At 39.6% G+C, this 20,674-nt stretch overlaps 1 protein-coding gene across 11 annotated transcripts in view; it reads left to right on the top strand.

The window, feature by feature from the left end:
* Cd44 (CD44 molecule (Indian blood group)) overlaps positions 1 to 20,674 on the top strand; it is an 86,847-nt gene that overhangs the window by 46,716 nt on the left and 19,457 nt on the right. The window contains exons 5-15 of one of the 11 annotated variants that reach the window (XM_031371163.1): positions 50 to 271; positions 4,498 to 4,623; positions 6,477 to 6,593; positions 7,938 to 8,063; positions 10,379 to 10,492; positions 10,947 to 11,063; positions 13,817 to 13,936; positions 15,356 to 15,481; positions 17,190 to 17,291; positions 18,952 to 19,041; positions 20,016 to 20,222. In XM_031371163.1, the coding sequence (XP_031227023.1) occupies positions 50 to 271; positions 4,498 to 4,623; positions 6,477 to 6,593; positions 7,938 to 8,063; positions 10,379 to 10,492; positions 10,947 to 11,063; positions 13,817 to 13,936; positions 15,356 to 15,481; positions 17,190 to 17,291; positions 18,952 to 19,041; positions 20,016 to 20,222 (1,467 nt within the window). The remainder of the gene's footprint in view (positions 1 to 49; positions 272 to 4,497; positions 4,624 to 6,476; positions 6,594 to 7,937; positions 8,064 to 10,378; positions 10,493 to 10,946; positions 11,064 to 13,816; positions 13,937 to 15,355; positions 15,482 to 17,189; positions 17,292 to 18,951; positions 19,042 to 20,015; positions 20,223 to 20,674) is intronic. The other 10 variants (XM_031371164.1, XM_031371165.1, XM_031371166.1 and 7 more) reach the window with 10 other exon arrangements.

Below are 20,674 nucleotides of genomic sequence, written 5' to 3'. Positions count from 1 at the left end.
GAGATATGGTGGCTATGAAGTTCTAAAGTTGCTTCTGTATCTCCTTCAGCTATTGTCAACCGTGATGGTACCCGCTACAGCAAGAAGGGCGAGTATAGAACACACCAAGAAGACATTGATGCCTCAAACACTATAGATGATGATGTCAGCAGTGGATCCACCATTGAGAAGAGCACCTCAGAAGGCTACATTTTCCACACCTACCTTCCCACCGCACAGCCTACGGGAGACCAGGATGACACCTTCTTAATCAGGAGCACCTTGGCCACCAGTAAGGAGAACAGAATCCTGGGTTTTCCTCTAGTAGTTCTTTGACAGAATGGCAGTGGCCCTGTGAGTAATGCACACTCCAGGGGCTGTTTTCTGCCACCCCTAGGCATCTGGCTGTGGGTGAGATCATTTAGGGAGTTTGACTCTTGTTCCTGTCCGTGCTCCTGGTCATTGTGCACTAGCTTCTACTCCCCTTCACATCTCCATCTTCACCTCTGAACCTCTTGCCTTGGGATAAGGAATGCCACATTGGAAGGGTTTCCTCGGGAAGGTGCCACTTTTCTTGTGCTCTCAAGGACTTAACAATGCCTTAGATCTGTTGCGGAAATAATTTGTGGTGTTGCTTGTTTTATTCTTGTCATTTTCCACTATAGAGAAAACTGTTCTCTTAAAGTCAGGACAGTAGAGTGTACACTCCATTAATGCCTTAAAAGATCCATTCCTAGGGTTCTGATTGTGTAATATCCACATTCTTAGCTCTAATTTTCAAACCATGCTTTTTATTTCCCAAGGAACCAAAAGGGAGGTTTTTTTTTTTTGTTTTTTGTTTTTTTTTTCTGATCACCTTCTGCCAGCTGCAGAGTTCTGGATGGCAGTCTGTGGGGGAAGACCCTAAGGCACTTTGGGTATCTGTGGGTAACAGCAGGGGAGGTGGCCCACGCAGCACTGAGTAACTGTAGGTTTGTGCAGCTGAGCTCTGTTAGGAAGGTGCTCAGAGCTTCTTATCTCCCCCACTTCCCTCTCTGTACTTCCTCTATAGTTGTTTTAGAACGAGGTTTTAGATGCCTGGGCTCCTTCTGCGGAGGATTACTCAGACCCAAAAAGGGCAGCTAAGCCTTCATTGGGTCTTCTAGTATGGTGTGGACTTTCTCATTTCCTGGCTGAAACTCAGAGCGGTGGAACTCTGGCTTTTTCACAGTTTGACAGGAATGTACTGGCTTGAGAATATTCAAGATAGGGCTCTTTTTAATTCTGTTGTCATCCAGAAGCCAGGAGGCCTCCATAGCACTCGGATGTAAGCTGAACTCACTTAACAGTGTTTTAGATTTCTGTTATCAAGTTGCTGAGTGTGGGGAAAGGGTGATATGAACAGGTGCAGGAGTCCAGTCATTCCTGGAAAATTCCTTGAAGCCTTTCCAAAAAAATAAAATAGAATTCCTCATCAGATTCTGGGGGTTTGGAGACAGCTCAATAGGTAAAGTGCTTGCCGGGCAAGCACACGAGGACCTGAGTTTTTTGATCCCCAGCATCTACATAACAAGTTGAGGATGACAGTATGCATCTGTCATATTATACTAGACAGAGACAGGGGAAGACCTAGAGCTTGCTGTGTAGCCAGCCCAGTCAAATCAGTGAGGTCCAGCTTCAATGAGGATTCCTGTCTCAAAATCTAAGGTGGACAGCCATCAGGACAACATCTTTATGTCAACCCCCAGCTTCCACACATGCATAAGCACACAGACTCCATCTATCCACATGAGGCAAAGCTACACAAGCTTCTCACACCCTCTCTGATGATTTGTCACCTGTTGTCTGTAGTGTCCTGGGAAATACCTCTCCAAAGAGGCTTCTGCAGAGCAGGCAGGTGCTATTGCTAGCTATGTGAAGCTACTTGGGTTCCCCGTCCTTTGATGCAACTATGTCTGATGTACTTTCCATTGAGTTGTGCAGTTTTGACAGATGTTGGCAAGTACAGTAATTAGTAGTCTGATAAGGAAGCAGAACAGGTCTTACCTAAAGTCCTATTTCCCACCCGAAAAGAACACCCTCGGACAAAATCTGTCATGTGGAGATTGAGTGCAGCTGGAGTCCCAACCTGTGTGGGGTGGGAGTTTCACATGTGCTTGAAGAGAGATAATTGGCCAATTATATTAGCATCCTTAGCCCATTCTCTAAGCACTACTCCTTCCCCATACAAGCCGGCCAGTCAGTGAATCCATCTTAAGGTGCTAATTTTCTACCAGATCCATTCTAATACTCAGAGTCCCAGGGTTGAGCACGGCAGCATGCATCTGCAATTCTAATAATAAGGGAGGCAGAAACAGGAGGAACCTTGTAGCTTACTGCCTAGCCAGTCTAGCCAAATTCAGGTGCAGTGAGAGATTGTAGCTCAAAAACTAAGGTGGACAGCAATCAAGGAAAACATCTTGATGTCAACCTGTGGCCTCCACATATGCACAAGTACTCCATCAATCCACAAGGTCTATCAGTTCAGGCTTCCCATGCCCTCCCAGTCATTTCCTCTATGGTCAGAATAAATATCAAGAAGAAACCAGGGTCAGTGAGGTTTTCATCCATTCACTCCACCTCGTGTGTCTTCTCTGCTCCAAACACTGCTGTAGTTTATGAGGGTCAAAGGTGGGTCCTCCGTCATGGATACAGCATCCTAGCCCAGAAATCAAAGAGAAGGAGTGCCTGAACTAAAACCTACCTCAGGATTAAGGAGAAAGGAGCTTTGGCTTTCCTTTTTTACAGATCATGTGACTTACTTAGTTCTTTTTAATGGGTGTGGAAGAGAGGCCAGTTTGCCTACCGGCTTAAATTTACTTGAATGTAGCATGTAGCACGGTAGAGTTAGGCTCTCTGAGCTTCTGAATAGAATCCTACCTTTTAAGTCCACGGAGGAGCTTCCCAAGGCTTACTTATCACTGTTGGGTGGAGCTTTGAGACACAGTGAGAGGGAGTGGATGAAGATTAGCAGGCAGGGAGCATAGGTCAAGAGCTGGGCTGGCTAAGGACATGGAAGAAGCTGTGCCTGGCTTATCCAGCTCATCCCTTCCTTAAGGGTGCTCAGTGGGTGGCAACAGGGAAAGCTAGCAAGAACAACAGGCTCCATAGTAGGCTTGGGTTATCCCGCTGGCTGCCTATTATAAATGTTATTTTTGGAAGAGACTGCCTGGAGGTATGTCATCAGTTTCTTCGTATTGGTCATCTGGAATTCTCTGGAATCAAGAAGCCTAAACTAATTTAGGAAATAGGCTCCTGCCTTGGAAAGCTCTACTTCCTGTCTTCTGGGTGTCAAGTGAATAATTTGTTTTCCATCTTGCATGACCTTACTTGGGTGGGGCAAATTGAAAACTCATGCCTAGTCTGACACTTCTTTCACTGTCTCCTCCTGTCTCCTCTCCTACACCCCCTCTTAGGAAGGTGACATACTGCTCATTTTGTCTTCTGTATGTCCATTTTTCCTTAGCTCATTTTTCTGTGGTACTTCAGGTGAGGGTCAGAAACTGTACATCCTCAGTGCAGTCTTCCACAGGGGGTAGTCTGTAGTCTCTTGTGGGTACCTTCCTGGGAGCATCGTAGCTACCTTCTGTCTCTGCTCTCATGAATGTGATCTTTAGCATTTGTTATGTGTGATCCGATTCTAAACTGGAGTTCACATGGGATCCAGTAGCTTCCCCATGGTATGCAAGAATCACCTGCAGTATGTGGAGACCATAACCTAGATTTTCAGAGAAGCGTTTGATCTAAAACATTTTCTCTTTCAAAACCCCAGCTGATTCAGACAATTATCCCAGTAGTATTTGCTATTTTGTTACTATGGGGGAACATTCTGGAAACCAGTCCAACTTGAAAGTCAAATGAATTATTTTTTTAATTACAAAATGTTATCTTTTCTCTAACTTACATAGAGTTCAACAATTCTTTGCTTTTGTCATCTCTATGTGGGGAAATGATAGACGGGTCCTGGAGAAAGTTTTATCTACTGACAACATTTTAGGTACACACCCGCTACAAAATTCTTGCCTCACTATAAAGTTTAAGTTGTGTTGATGAGTGTGGGTGGAGCCTCGAAACGCCAGTTGTCACAGACTACCTGGGTACAATGCTGAACAGACAGAAAAGATGAAAGCATCCTCAAAGAATCTCTGAAGATACATTAACGGAAACCATTGTAAGCTCTGCTGCACTGAAGACCTCCAGATCGTGGCTGAATGATGCCATCAAGAGAAGAGCAGATCTCTCTCCATCACAGTTACTTTGTTGCTTGAGTTGGCTCTGGACATGATTAAGGGGGGTTGAGTAGAAGTTGAGAAGCACTGAATTCATGTCCTAATCTGCCTTCTTCATGCTGTCCTGGGATCCTGCTAGATGGTAGGAGTCTGGAAATATAAAAGTGGCCTCAACTTCCCTTTTGAAATCCTCATTCTATAATAGAGATATTCTATTAGGACAGAGAACACAGGCAAATCTCACTAAACACTATTTTCATAATTAATCTAGTTGCCTCAACTGTGTACTCAAAAAACCATGCAACAGCTCAGAAACAAAATAATTGGATATGGTCTTGGTTTGCTAATTCACAATCCACGACTCAGACTCAGGAGCCTACAACGACAGCAACTACAGGTAAACTCTCATATTTTTTGCTGATCACCTGTCTTCAGAGAGGTGTTAAGGAAGATAGATGTTCACTGCCATATATAGACAGCATCCTTGCTGACGCCAGGGTCTGATATTTTCAGTGGCCACAAAGACCCATGGACCTAGTAGATCCTAAATGCCTTACTTTCACTTTGGCAACCAGGGATATATGGTCATTAGCTTTCAAGTATTTTGACTTGGCAGCTTTGTCCTAGGGAGTTGAGAAAGGGAAACAGTATATAACAGCAGTTCTCAACCTGTGAGTTGAGACCTATTCGGAGTTTGAATGACCCTTCCACAAGGGTCACCTAAAACCATCAGAAAGCACAGATATTCACATTACGATTCATAACAGAAACAAAAATACAGTTGTGAAGTAACAATGAAAATAATTTTATGGTTAGGGATCACCACAACATGAGGAGCTGTATTAAAGGATTGCAGCATCAGGAAGGTTGACAACCACTGGTTTCTAATAATGGAAGGTAATAGGAAATTCTTCATTTATTAATCTATATTGACAGATAATATGACCATATTTCTAAATAGGCATTATCTCTGCAGAAATGGGGAAATGGATGTGTGTGTGTGTGTGTGTGTGTGTGTGTGTGTTTGTGTGTGTATCCTTGTAATCATCTAAGGAAACCCTGATGATGTTCTACTATGGTTATTCCATCACAATGATAAATATCATGCTGTGGTGGGTGGCTGTAGGGGAGAAATGTCAGAATAAGGAAAATGCTGTTTGTATCTGTGGACTTGTATAATACATCTTCATAGAACAACCCATGGGAAGGAATGGGGCTCTGCGGCTGTGTTTCTTCTTGAATTGTTACTGGGCTTTCTTGATAACTGGCAAAAGGAATCTCATTGATTGTTGCATTTGGAATTTTATTGATGGCTTCAGCTTTCTCCGCTTATCCGGGTATTTTGGGTTTCTATTATTTCATATTCCCATGTGCATCATGACGACATAATTGGCAATCTTTGGGAGTATTCAAATCAAGTCTGTTGCTTTGGCATTGGTCAAGTAATTGGGTCTCTTCATTTCTTCCTGATTTTCTTGGTTTATTATACTATTTTTTTTTTAAATGGACCGCTCTTCCTTGCAAAGGACGGTGTTGACATGAAAATGATTATGAGGCATGTCTCTATGGTATATGCGTCCTCTTTGGAGAAAGGTGGAAAGACCTCTTCTATGTCTCTCTTCCTGTTCCGTTCTCGCTTGCATTTGAGGTTCATGGGGTCACATGCCTGTGGCTTCTGGCAGAGATATCATACTCTGAACTCCTAGGGAATGATATTGGTTGGCCACCTTCAATTGTGAAGAATATCACAGGGCTTGAGTTCCCAAGAGCTGGCCATTAAAGTCACAAATGGTTAGATTTGGAGAGGATCTTAAAAGAAGAATATTCTATTTCTGAAATTCTCACCATGGGTCTTAATTTGGCCTCGTGGGAAGTGATACAAATAATGAATCCCTGTTCTACACTATAGACTGGAACTTCAGATAGTTCTCATGCAATTTTTGAGACGTCTCTTCTGCCAATTGGACTTCACACAAGTGTCCAGCACAGGTTTTTCATCTTAAGATGAAAGCAGGGGACACTTGTTATTTAAGGTTCCTCCACCTCTAACATTCTGTGAACTACAGTTTGGGTTCCTGAAAGAAACAGAACTTCTTTCCTTTTACTTTCCTTTTATTCATTTTTTTTCTACCACCTATGTCAAGAAGAGGTGATTTTCTGTGTAGAGAGAGAGTGAAAAAATTTATGATGCTATTTCTTAGGAACTGATAATTAACATTTCAACAATCAATTCAATCATGGTTACAACAGCCTTGATGACCACCCCTGAAACACCACCCAAGAGGCAAGAAGCCCAGAACTGGTTTTCATGGTTTTTTCAACCATCAGAGTCTAGGAGTGATCTTCATACAACAACAAAGATGCCTGGTAATGAGTTATAGATACCATATAACATATGCCTGCTTGCCAGCCTTTCATAATTCTCATTAACCTGTGGGATGTGGTTAAAGTCTAAACACCATTCTGTCTCACAAATGTATGTGTCAATTTAGGAAGGATCTTGAACTCTGCATTCTGTATGTTTGATTTAATATTACTAATACATGATTTTCCTTTCTATACTTTATAGGGGTCTATATAGCCTAGGATAAAGCTAATTAGGAAACTGTGAAGTAGGACAAGCCTTTGGTGATAACAGAACATTTCAACTCTAAAAGAGTATCTGGACATACTCCCAAATTGCCAAAGTCAAAAACTTTTTTTTTAAGAATGTAAAATAACATAGCCATAGCTACCAAAATATAGATTTCTATCAGTTGAGTCAGTCTTGGGTTGGACACCAATAATAAGAAAACCAAATGGTCATCCTATAAGGTAGCCTGAAATATATTCAAAAGTTAGAAGAATCCCTTTTAGGAAAGAAAAATCTTCTGTAGTAACTGCTGAGAAGAGAACAAAAGTTTCCATTTCCTTTTTTAAAAGCTGAATTCAATAATTGAAAGGGAGAAATCTTCAATATTTGGACTATGATCCACTGTCATCAACATTTTTTGAACAATTTTGGATGATTAATAACTGGCAAAAACATTTCTGTTAATTTATCTTTTTTCCCTCTATGGTAAAGTTTATTGAGAATGGGCCAAATCTGGAGACCTCCTCGCTTTTATTCACATTAGAGACACAGGATCTGATGCTAAAGACAGATAAAGTCCATGTGCTGTTTTAGAAATCTCAGAATGAAACCCTTTACTTCATACAATGAACCCTGATAAAAAGTAAGAATAAAAGAAAACAAATGAATTTTAAGAATATGAATGCAACTTTAAGATTTTAGAAATGTGACATTGGGGTGTTATTGTAAGTGTCTTGAAACAGCAAATAGGGATATGTGAAACCTTCCTATTCTTGTCCTGACATCTTAGCTTCAATATAAAATACTAATGATGTAATAAGAAAGACATGTGAAAGCAAGGGGGATTTGCATGGACCTGTGTTTTGTTGTGTTTTGCTCTAATTCCTTTGGCTGGCTCTACTGATAGTTATTCTTTAGCCTCCTTAAAGAGAATGTTGAATTGTAAAGATTATAGCCAGTCATTTTAAGGTTCACATATTAGCTTCAGTGATGAGGGTTTACAGATACACAAACCTACTATCTCATTTTCTTCTTAAAATCTTGGGAACTCCGTGATACCTCCCATGCCTGACTTTCTTCCTTGGTGAAATGGGTTGCTTGACAGCCAGCTCAACTACTAATATAAGTCACCACAACAGGTACGGAGTCAAATACCAACCCAACAGGCTGGGAGCCAAATGAGGAAAACGAAGATGAAACAGACAAATACCCCAGTTTTTCTGGATCAGGCATTGATGATGATGAAGATTTTATCTCCAGTACCAGTAAGAATACTCAATTACAGTAGAACCATTTATGCAAGGCTTGCTGAGGGCCCTAAATGATATAGTATCTCTCTTGGGAAACAGATGATGTGAACAATGACTGAACCTGTGATTTTTATCTTAATTCCATTCTGATGAGACTTTTAGAGGAGGAAATAAAATTTCAGGAATGGGAACCAAAAAATGTTGTTGAGAAAAGTAGCTCATGAAGTTTCAGACCCCCAGTGTTCTTCCTGTTCTGTTCATCCATGTTTGTTTTTATAGGAATATCTACATTATCAAGTGTGGCTGGGAGATGGCGTATTAAAGCACCACAACTAATATTCATTGTGTCCTTGCTGTCCCAGATCATAGGAGCACAGGGATGGAAAGGCTTGAACTTTTGCCTACAAGAGGCTTGCGGATTTCTGGGACAGATGTTCACGTGATTAGGAGAATGGTCATTAAAAGTTTCACGTGACCCAAATTGAAAACTTGGGAGGTCCAAGAATGGCTTAAAACATAGAATCCTGAACTCAAGAACTACCTTAATTAATCAAAAATGGTTATGATTAAAGGGAAAAAAAACCTCAAAAAGTTTCAACAAACTTGCTGGACACTAATCTAACAGAATGGCTCTGGAGGGAAGAATAGGTGCCACCAAGCCTTGAAAAGACAGTGTTAACTACTAAAAGCAAATAGTGACACCACTGTGTTACCATGTACAAACCCAAACCTGTGGGCTCTATATAACTTCTTATGGACACTGAGGTGGAGATTGTAGAGAAAAGCACCCCATCCTGCCAGGTGATGGATTCCCCTATACTTGTCCTAGGTGAAGATTTTGCTGGAAAGAGACGAGAATCATAAAGCAGATTCAATTAACCATTGTACACAGGGTTTTGGGGTGCTGTATCAGCTACCTTAGACAATAAGAGTTCTATTTATTCTATTAAAATTGGAGGATTTCATTCCCAAGTGAATAGTACCTAGGGAGGGCAGGATCTAAAAGTGGCTTGTGGCTTGAAGGCATCTATGTGGCAATGATATAGCAAATAGTAGAGACAAACCAGGTTTTCTGTATGTAGACTTAGTGGTATATTTCTTGGGATAAATGCCTCTGCAGAACTTAGGGACTTAAGAAAAGAACCCCAGGACCCTCACATATTGAGCATTGCTGTGACAATGTCTTCTAGGTTCAGGATATAGCTTCCTTGCAAATATGCTATATGATCAGGCTCTGGGAAATAACGTTCCTGCGCTCCTCTCCCCCACATTTATGGAGTATATTCAATTTCAGTTCACTTCTCTATGTAACACATATACCCTTTAACTCACCAGGATGCCCTCTTTCTTTTGAAGACTTGGGCTAACTACCACTTTTTCAAGATTATTAGAAAAGTGGTTAATGACTCTAAATTATTTTCTTAACTTGTGAAATGATTTTGTATTATTTGGGTATCAAAATAGAATCTGAAGGAAGTTGAACTTGCAACTAGCCTTTGCACAAAATATATTGTTTCAGGTTTTGTTAAAATCGATCTTTTTGCACCTTGTGCTCCAGGCTTCCTGTTTTGCATGCTATTTGGGGGGGCATTAGTGAACTGACATGTCTTTGTTTTTCAATGTGTTGTGCTGATGGTGGATGGTTACTTCTGGCTCTTTTCTATAAACGTATGCATATCGGTCCTCTTTCATTAGCTGTGAATGGCTTGCTTATATCATGTTCTGTATTGGATGGGACTCTCATGGATGTTTAGTGTATGTTCAGAAAAATATAGCTGAGCCAAATGGCTCTATGAAGCAGGCATTCCTTCCAAACCATCTACAGGAAAGCTTTGGCTCTTGGGGTTCTTTCTTTCCCCAGTAAAGTCACTAACACAATAGTGATTCATATGTTATAACTCAGGTGTCAGCTTCTTCAGCTTAAGCGCCTGCCAGTGATACCAATGAATGACTTGGACTCTCAGGTGCAGAGGGTTCTTGCAGTTTGCATGAATGGGCAAAACTCTTCACAGCTTTGGTCGTTATTGGTGGAGGGTTAGTGCTATCGAAGCTGTTCTTCCTACTGCTACAACATCCTTCACTATTATATTCAGAAGATCTCATGTTCTAAATCCAAAGACTTCTATGATAGAATTCAAAGGACATTGAGATACAAGGCAACATGGTGAATGAAGCTAAGACTCCCTCCTTCTCCGTCATTTCCACTCAACCATCTATACAGCACTGTATAGATGAGCTGCTGTGTAGTCTACAGAAGAAGAAAATGTACAAAGCAAGCAGTGAAGGCTCAAGAAATAACATTTTCCTAATTGCCTCAATCATTATGACAGTTGCAACTACTCCACGGGTTTCTGCTCACACAGAACAGAACCAGGACTGGACCCAGTGGAAGCCAATCCATTCAGACCCGGAAATACTACTTCAGACAACCACCAGGATGACTGGTAATGAGTTATGCACATATCATTAACGATATTTTCTCTCAAAGCTTATGATGAAGGTCAAACCTTTGGATGTGATGGGAAAATTAATTAATGTCTCATCACAAATTCTTAGTGAGGTTTCCACATAGGAATCATTTATCAACCATATTTCCTGGACATAAGGTATTTTATGTCACTTTGTTATAAAAATGAATATATCTAAATGGTTTATGATACTCTCTCTCTGACAAAGTGGCTATTCTGGAATAATAAGTAATATCAAAGAAATTTGTACCTGTTCATTTTCTCTTGGGACAGATTAGTGAAATCACTCAGATTTATTGAGAGTAAGTACTCAGAGATAGTGCTTAGGCATATGACCAGTAGATAGATAACATGTACTTTAATGGAAGAAGAGGATTATTAAAGACTATTTGATTAAAAGTCACAGTGTACTTAACCATCATTGCAACAGATATAGACAGAAATAGCACCAGTGCTCATGAAGAAAATTGGACCCAGGAACCACAGCCTCCTTTCATTAACCATGAGTATCAGGATGAAGAGGAGATCCCACATGCTACAAGCACAAGTAAGAAGGATGATGCACTGAAGTTCTGGTACCCAAGTTATCAGAGATGATGTTCAGCTGTTGGCTACATCTGTTGTGTCTGCACAGAAAATTTATCTGCAGAGGCTGAAAGGGGCCATTTTTAAAAATAAGGAAGAAAGATGCCATGTTGTCAGATTTTCCAAGAGACAAGAATGCTTGCAAAGTAGATGTGAGGTGCTGGTTTTGTGTTAATGGTTTCTAAGGGTTCTGTTTTGATAGCTGCTATGTGTTTTTGGAAATGTGTGATGTGAGTGTACCCTTCAGATATTTAGTGTGGGATCTGGGAGGAAAGTTTCATTGAGTGGGCAGATCTTCAGAGTCTTCATCTTCTATAAAACTCTGTGATACACTTCCTTTTACCACACTCATTTCCTTGCTCTATGGTAGAACGCAACCCCTTCTGTCCTTGGTGAGAAGGCAGTGGCTCCTATGTTCTCTTTTTAAATTCTAAGCTACCCTTCTTTTGTTTAAAACGCTCAGGGCAAGTTGGGAAAGGTCCTGATACTCCTGCTGTTCTTTCTACTTATAGACAAATATATCACGTTTTTCAAAAAACAATCTCATGTTTCACCAATGGATTGTGAACCTAGGACAAGAAAGCAAAGACAAGAAAAGAGGGAAATGTACTCATCTTTGAGATGGCATCTTATAGCATTTTTAAAGTTCTGACTCAATCATCATTTTTATATGCTTGAACATTCTTAAAGGGAAACATAAGAAACAGATACTTAGAAATCAAAGAAGCTTAGAGTTTCCTGGTTTGATGGGTATGTTCACCGAAAGTCAAGGAAACAGTTGAGATCTGAGGTAATAAGTCCTGGGCTTTATACTGAATGTCTGACAGACATTGTGAGAGACATCTATTCTTTACCCCAGTAAAGTTGATATATGCACAAATACTAGGGGTTGAATTAACCAGAAGTAGGTTGTTGAAAATAAAAAGAATAGAGAGGAAACAGATGTCTCTCTTAGGAATTGGACCCATTCCAGTCTCCTCTGAGGTCTATCAGAAATCTTATCAATTACTGTAAAATATTTACTCTTAAGAAGAATGCTAATTAAGAAACTTGGAATTAATGTGTCTTACATCAAAATATAATGGTCAAGGTGCATCTTTACTAAGAAAATTTGAGAATCCAGATACAGTTAACAAAAACAAGTTACCATCAATGTTTGCAAAAATCCACATGACTTCATCATGGGGACATTAAAACTTCTAGAAAAGAGTCAGCCCGTATGATATTCAGTGGAAGTCCTCTGTTTTACTAACACATTCCTTACTGTTCTGAAACTGACAGAGCATGGTTGGACACTTGAAGGATCATTACATTTATATGAGAGATGATAATGTGAATGTAGACATATGTATAAGCTTGTGAGCACACACATGTGCTTAATGACTTAAAACAAGAAAGTAACTTGAGATTTTGGACCTTTCTCCCTTTGGACAATCAGTTAATCCCCCAAATGGATTGGAAAATATAAAAGCAAAATTAGCATGAGTCCCATTTAAGAAACCATATTTGCTATTACAAAGTCACACACATCATTTTCTAAGATAATGATGTAGAGTGAATTTTGTTAAGACACAAAGTTCATTTGGTTTGGCAATTTATCGGCTTTAGTTTTCCTGATGAATCAGAAATTGGCTGTGAGTTGTTACAGATGAAAATGTCAGTGGCTTTCTGACTTTTCCAGGAAGCACCATGATGGGATTTTATGCCAGTCATCTCGACTTTTAAAAACAATGCTTGAAAGGTTAAGCCTGTCTGATACTGTTATTATTTATATAATTCCCCAACTGGCTAGAATAGGTTTTTCTTCCACTGAATTAGCTTTGTTAAGAAGAGATTTTAGCAATTAAAAATGTCCCTAGACAATCACATAGTAGATCAGTGTGGTAACATCCCAGGCATCCCGACAGCATGCATGCCAGTCGTTTCTGCTGAGTGTTATTATAGGTTATGCAGCCTGTTTGCAAAGGTCTCCTATTACAATAGTGTTGTGAGTTATTATATAACACATTTTCTCCTGCAAAATCACCCAAACACAGAGATTATTCTTCTAACAGAAGCTCTCTCTGTCAGAATATGTAAAGCCGTAGACAATATTAAATCAGGAGTAATACTGAGAGCTCATAATTCACAGGTTAGCGTCTAGTCCTGATTTTGTGCTACTCTGGGTACATGATTTTCAGAAAATAAAACTTGTTTTCCCGTCTGAAAAATTAACAGGTTGCGCGTTATAGTTCTAGACTCTACCTTTCAGGATACTAGTAACTAGTTGCTATTATCTTTCTCTCTCTATATCTATATATCTGTGTATTATGTATGTATGTATGTATGTATGTATGTGTTGCCCATCCATCTACAATCTATGTATGTATATATGTATATATCAATCAATCATCTATGTACACATATATCTATCAACTATTATCATCTATGTATGTATGTATGAATCATCTGTCATCCATCATCATCTATGTACATATGCATCTATCTATCTATCTACATACCTATCTATCATCTATGTATTTTGTATCTATCATCTATGTATGTATATTTATAGTATCATGTATGTATGCATCTATCTATCTATCTATCTATCTATCATATCTATCTTTCTATTTCTACCTGTGATGTAAAAAGACATGTCAAGATATATCAGAGGGTTTATTAAGAAACTGGACAATATGGCTCACCATCATCATTCTCCTCTTACCTGGGCAGCTCCTAGTAGTACAGCAGAAGAAGCAGCTACTCAGCAGGAGAAGTGGTTTGAGAATGGATGGCAGGGGAAGAATCCCCCTACCACAAATGAAGACTCTCATGTGACGGAAGGGACAACTGGTAATGGAGGGTTTCACAATGTGGGTGGAAACTACCTTCTGAGTTCAATGCTGGACATTGAAGATATTGCACAAAAAGACACTGAAGGAAGTGGTCTATTTCTCAATACATCATGTTGAAGTAAACACAGACCCAGAATCTAAATGCTCCTAAAAAGCTACCTAGCCAGGCATAGATAGATGCACGCAAAAGAAATAGCCTATAGGAGTATCATTCATATCCAGTTTGAGGTATCAGTGAGACAATGACAGAGCTCCTATCCAACTAAAATACTCTTTCTGCTTTGTAAAAAAATCATTCACTATACAACAAGACTCTGCTTTTTACTTATATTTATGTAAAACCCTAGGCTTATAAGAATTTCATCAAAAACCTAGTGTTGGGGGTTTGGATCTAATGCACTATAATAAAAAAAAGACACCTATGTGATGTCATCGAATATTTTGTTCTTACCTGTTTCTTACATATCTCCTCAAATGTACTACTGTTTAATCACAGTTACAAATAGCCATTTTCTCTATTCTGCAGCTGTGAGGTTGTGGGAATTAGACTTAAATCTTATCATCTCTGAAGGATGCTGGATGATAACATGTCTCTGCAAGCTCTGGTGCATGACTCTTTTGTCTGGATGATTAAGCATTGGGATTCACCCTGCTCTGCAAAGTGTGTGAATTCCATGTTATCACTTGGTAGCAGTGGGAAATATCTCCGCCTTTCCATCTGCAATATAGAATCTGATGCATAATTTCTTTGCAGTGCATGGCAACTTATAAATGAATCACTAGTAGAACCGCAGGTTTGGTGACTAGCTTCCTGGTGTGTTTATTTCTAAGGGATTCTATTGTAATCTTTCCTCCTATAATTCTACAGTGGCACAGAATGGAACAAAGGCATTAAACCATGTGCCCATATGCCATTTGTCATGGTTAGAAGACAATGCTTCTAATGGATTCCATCTGTGCTTTTGTGATGAGTACCACTTTCATGTTCATCACTTGGGAAGCTATTACCTTATGTCTTCTGTATATCACCGCTAGCTCATTGTGCATTTCTCTGTGGGATGTGCTTGTCACAGAGTGACATCATACACTTGAGCTCTTACACCTCCTTCATTAGGAGACTCTGGTGGCATGTGTCAAGAATTACTTCATCTTCCCTTGATGCCTATAACTCATCCTCTATCCATCATAGCACTTGTTAATGCTATGTTTCCTCCAGGCCACATACTGGTGACCAAGAAAACAAGCATAAATGAAGTCAAATCTGGGAAATATCCTAAACTGATGCAGCTCCTTGTCCTCAGTATTAGAAAGTTATTCCCATTATCATCTTTAGAGAATAAAGCCTTTTTTAAGTCAGTTTATATATCCCTGAACAATTAATGTTTGTACAATTGTTTGAACTGCATGGTCGCAACAGCCTCAGCCCACAACGACCACTCAAGTCAAAGAATAACAACACAGAGTCAAGAGGACGTTTCCTGGACAGATTTCTTCGACCCGATCTCACATCCAATGGGACAAGGTCATCAAACAGAAAGCAAGGGTAATAACCTCAGAGACTTTTTAATGTATTGTGTTTCTTATAATCTGGTGGTTAAATAAAACCCAGCATTCCTCGGGAACTTTTGAATTATCATTTGACAAAAGGAGTCATTTTCCTTAACTCCGACAGAAGGGACATATGGCTCTCCATTGACGTACACCTATGTCTACATGTCAAAGCCCATACTGGCCTCCAAGTACCTCTTACAACATTTCAAAGCCCATATCCCAGTCCCCTGGCCCTTCCCTCTCCACAACTACTCACCTTCCTAATACCTTGCTATTCTCTACTGTTCCCACACTTACTCTTACTCTCTCACTTCTGTTCCATTCTCTATCTCTTCCTACCTTGCTATCTGAACCATTCTTTCCCACTCTCCCTCTTTCTTAGCCTTAACCATACCCAATCTGATGGCCATGTATTTTTCTGCTCTGGACTCTTCCAGATGCCTCTGGATGTTCCCTCCATCCCTTCCTCCCTCTCTCCCTCCCTCCCTCTCTCCCTCCCTTCCTTTTCCCCTCTCTCATATCTACAATCAAATCATTAACCACATCATTGACCTGTCACGTCGGCAGATTCTTTACTGTGCCTCCTCACATAGATAAGATAGTTAGTTTCTGCCATACACGATAGTTCTCAAAGAATTTTACTTACAAAAGGAAAAATGAACAAGAGTGGATTCAGGCAGTCTGTAGACAAGGTCTTTTTCTGGCCAGGTATCCATTTAAAATTTTGATTGTGGGTAACTGTCCTTTGTTCTTTGAAATCTGGATAATAGAATCAGCCACACATTTTTCTCTAACAAAGGTCTTGATTGTCTTTGCTTTTAGCATGTAAAGACTGCTGGGCACCACCCAAGGTGGGTGCCCATATTCCAATGCTTTCTTTCCACTGGCGTCAGCCAGAGGCAGTGGTGTGGGTGGATTGAGTCAATTGTAGAGTTAGCCGTGCTGATGCATTTTATGGACTGCTTGGTCCCTATTTCACTCTGAACTTGTTATTTCAACCCAATAGATCTGTGATAACCATCAGAAAAAGCAGTCTTTTAAAATTACTTCTGGAAGATTTTCATACCACTCAACACTATAATCAGAATTCCCAAGATGCTTCTTGCTTTTATTTATGGGGAGAATAATTCTTATTTGTCTGTGGGCACTTCTTGTTGTCTCCAACTAGGTATATTGGGTAATATCTATATGTATTTCCTGTGTTTATTTTGTGAAACAAAAACAAAGTGACAAAAGGGAAACAAGGGAAACCACTGTCTGTTTGAAAACTTCTTATTACTGTTGTTTCATTTCATTTTGTTTTGTTTGGCCTTGTGAGCAGGAGATGACAAAATGATGCTTGTGTGTTATTTGTCTCCATGTGTCTGTACTTGTCTACCTTAGAATGAAGAAAGTCACACATGGGTTATATTTCTGCCCCGTTGCAAAGACCATAAGCCCCATTGTGTGTTCATATAACTTCCTTTCGGACTAAGCAAAACAAACCAACAAATAAATGTGATAGCTAACTCTGCCCTGAAATGAAAAGCCATGTATATCCTGTGATATTCTTGAGGAAACCAGAATGTATCCCAATTCTGGACATATGAACCTGTTCTTTCCTCTTGCCAGGCTGAATATAAACATTGCTTAGCTATATGACCCTCGGGTCATTTCCCAGCATGAGGAATATGGCAATAACATCAATTTGATTCCTTCAGATACAGACTCCAGTCATAGTACAACCCTTCAGCCTACTACAGCTCCAAATACCCATTTGGTGGAAGACTTGAACAGGACAGGACTGCTTTCAATGACAACTCGTAAGGATAATGACACACAGTCCCTTTGTTGACGTGTCTATCTACTTCACATCTGGTCAAGATGTTGCTTTTGGTGGTGGAATGGTGGCAGTCTTTGCTGGGTGGCTTAGCTTAGCCACAGTCTGAATCTGTTTTCATTGTCAGCCTTTCTTGTAGAGTATCTTTAACCTGAATTTATTTTCATCCAAGGTCCACTCCAGTGTCAATGACTTTTTACTAACCAAAGGATATGGAAATGTCATTCATCTCCATTTTCCATCTCTAACTAGTCATGTGACACTGAAGACCATCACTTGTAAAGTGGTGTCTCCATGTTTTAACTGACTCTTCTTGATTCCCACCCTGCTTCCAGGCCAAGCAGAAGAAATACTGTTTTCATGATTGTGTAAAGACATATGAGGGCCAAATCATTATACTGAATAGGGAAATCCTTTCAGAGGAGGGGCAAGGCATGTTGTTGATAATTGGCCAAGATGGCAGAGTCCCTGGAATCAAAAAGAACCATTTGCTAACATATTTTTCTATCACTAAACATCTACTAGGAAGAAATGTGAAAATTTTAGTACCCTTAATTTTCAGCATATTTATAAGGATAGCCCAAGGATCACCCTAAAGCCATTCATAAATTCTTGGCAGAATATCAAAGAAATCCCAAGTTAAGAAGACCTCATTTCACTGCTTGCAACACATAATGGGAAGAACCCTTTATAGGAGCTCTTTAGACATAGGAAAAAAGCCAGCAGGCATGTGTTGATTGTCGTCAATGTAAATAGCACCATGTTAGGCATCAAAGGAGACACAAAGGAAGCCTATAAATGGCCCTTGCCAATGCACAACTTGTATTTTCATTTTGTGTTACTGTTGGCTTTTTTTATCTGATGTTGGTTTTGAGATTTAGTGAATGTCTCTCTCCTGGTTATATTTGTTTGGTGGTGGACATGGCTGATGGGTGTGTTTTATGGGGCTTTTGCACCTGCACCTCAGAGGTCAGTGCCTTTCTTGGAAGAACACAAAAGAAAATAACTCAAAACAGTCAGAGTGATTTCAGATATGGGCAATAATTCAATCTCAATTTGGTACATATCACTGAAGGCCCTGTGTTTGCCCAGGCAAGCATTTCCTCGGTAAAGTGAAGAGAAACCCTGCTACAGGGGAAACCATAGCCCTACTGAAAAAGTAGTAACTCAAATGCAATGTTCTCTACAAGGGAATCATGTATTTCCTTATAAAGTTACTCTGAGTTCATTGATAGAAATGAGCTTTTTCTTTTGTGTCCACAGACACTACATAGCAATATTTTCCTTATAGTCTAATATCTAGGCAATCTTTATGGTTGAGGGAAAACTGAAGTTACTGCTCCACTTTCCATGTCTCTGTGATCTTTGTTTCTTGGATCCTTGCTGCTGCTGGATCATGGTGGTCCAGGGAGGGCAGTGTTTTGGCTTGAGCTTCAGATCAGAACTTCACTGGGAGGCAAAGAAGCTAACTAGGGACAAAATATAATCGTTCTGTATCTTTGTATCAATAAGCAGATGATGAGGCATGGCTATCATTCTCCCATTGTATCTGTCCATCTGATATATTCTATAGCTAGATTGTCCATGTAAATCCATATGTTATGGTTTCTAATTAACAAAGGCTTCATCCCTCATTGAAACAGCACAGAGTCATTCTCAGAACTTCTCTACATTACACGGAGAGCTGGAAGAAGACGAAAACCATCCAACAACGTCTATTCTGCCATCTAGCAGTAAGGATCATAAAGTCCAACTAGCTTTTAAGCAGAAATCAAGATGTTATGGGTACTTTGTGGTATCTTGGTGGTGGCACTTTGTGGTATCTTGGTGGTGGCACTTTGTGGTATCTTGGTGGTGGCACTTTGTGGCGTCTTTGGTGGTGGCACTTTGTGGTATCTTTAGTAGTGGTACACTGTAGATTTTTGGTGGTGGTATTTTTGTGGTATGTTTGGTGGTGGTACATTTGTTGCCTGTTATACATTATTTTTGATCAAAAGATGTGTCTGGTGGTGGTCACTGATTTTTCTGCTTTATAGACCTTTTAGAAGCCATTGTACATTAGGTACAAACTTTTCTGCTAAATTTTAAAGGTATTACTTTTGTAACTTGGCTTAATCATGATTGTTTCTGTAAGTTCTCTTTGATATACATTGAACTAATATTTCTGATTTGTCTTCCGGACCACAGCTCTGTGGTATTGGTGACTAGCACAGAAAAAAAAAAAAAAAAAAAAAAAAAAAAAAAAAAAAAAAAAAAAAAAAAAAAAAAAAAAAAACAAAGTCAGTAAACTCAGGTCTTTTGGATCTTGAGCTTATAATTCCAGTTTCAGGCAGACTGGTTTCATCTTTCCATCCAATGGTTTATTTTTACCCTTCCTCAGAGGTGGATCCAATTGAGACAAAAAGATCAAAATCCTAATCACTAAGGTGACTTCAAAATCACAATAGGATAACCACATACTCTTGATGACTCACACAAATCTTGTAACAAGTGCCTCTTCTGTGTAATAAATAGTCACCAAAATCTCTTCTGCTGAGTGCTATCTGGCTGGTGTCTTGCAAAACATTGTTATCTCTCAGTACCATTTGATTTTGGTCTTGGAGAACAAACAGAAAGATGTCTCAGCAACTTTACGTTCTGAAGACAAGTACATGGTGGGTGGTGACCTTACAGGTGTGGGCTTATCATTGACTCCACCTCCATGCAGCTAAGAGTGGTGGTAAAGACTCAAGGAGAGATGAAAATCTTCCCAAAGATACAACTACTTCATTAGAAGGCTACACACCTCATTACCCAGACACAATGGAAAACGGGACACTCTTCCCAGTGACCCCTGCGAAGACTGAGGTCTTTGAAGAAACTGAAGTGACTGTTGCTACCGACTCCAACTTTAATGTTGATGGCTCTTTACCAGGTAATTTAGCCATTTGTCATCTGGCTTGCTTCTCTGGAGAAACAACATATTTATTTTTCCCATTGTAGGGGATATTTTCTGTGCAGGCTATGATTAGATTACTTTGTGCCACGGGGATGGTTTTCATCATTGGTCATCAATTATAGTATCAGAAAACTTGGATTTATTTGAGATAAAATAATGCCTCCATTTCTTGGTGTAACATCCGTGTGTGTGTGTGTGTGAGAGAGAGAGAGAGAGAGAGAGAGACTTTGTTCATATGGAAGATTTTCTTGCTTTGTCTTTTCTTAATTCTGTGATATATTAACTTGAATCGTGTGAAATTGATATTTTGATGGATGGATGGAAATAGTTGAATATTAGCAATTTCATTTGATTCATATAATATATTCTGCCTATTTATCAATGTTTTACTAAACATTCAAATGATTTTCATATGCTGGTAAATTTGC

The sequence above is a fragment of the Mastomys coucha genome, unplaced genomic scaffold (assembly GCF_008632895.1).
Source record: "Mastomys coucha isolate ucsf_1 unplaced genomic scaffold, UCSF_Mcou_1 pScaffold15, whole genome shotgun sequence".
Lineage (NCBI taxonomy): Eukaryota > Metazoa > Chordata > Mammalia > Rodentia > Muridae > Mastomys > Mastomys coucha.
Note: the sequence above shows the minus strand (reverse complement) of the source record. Positions and strands in the feature narration are given on the sequence as shown.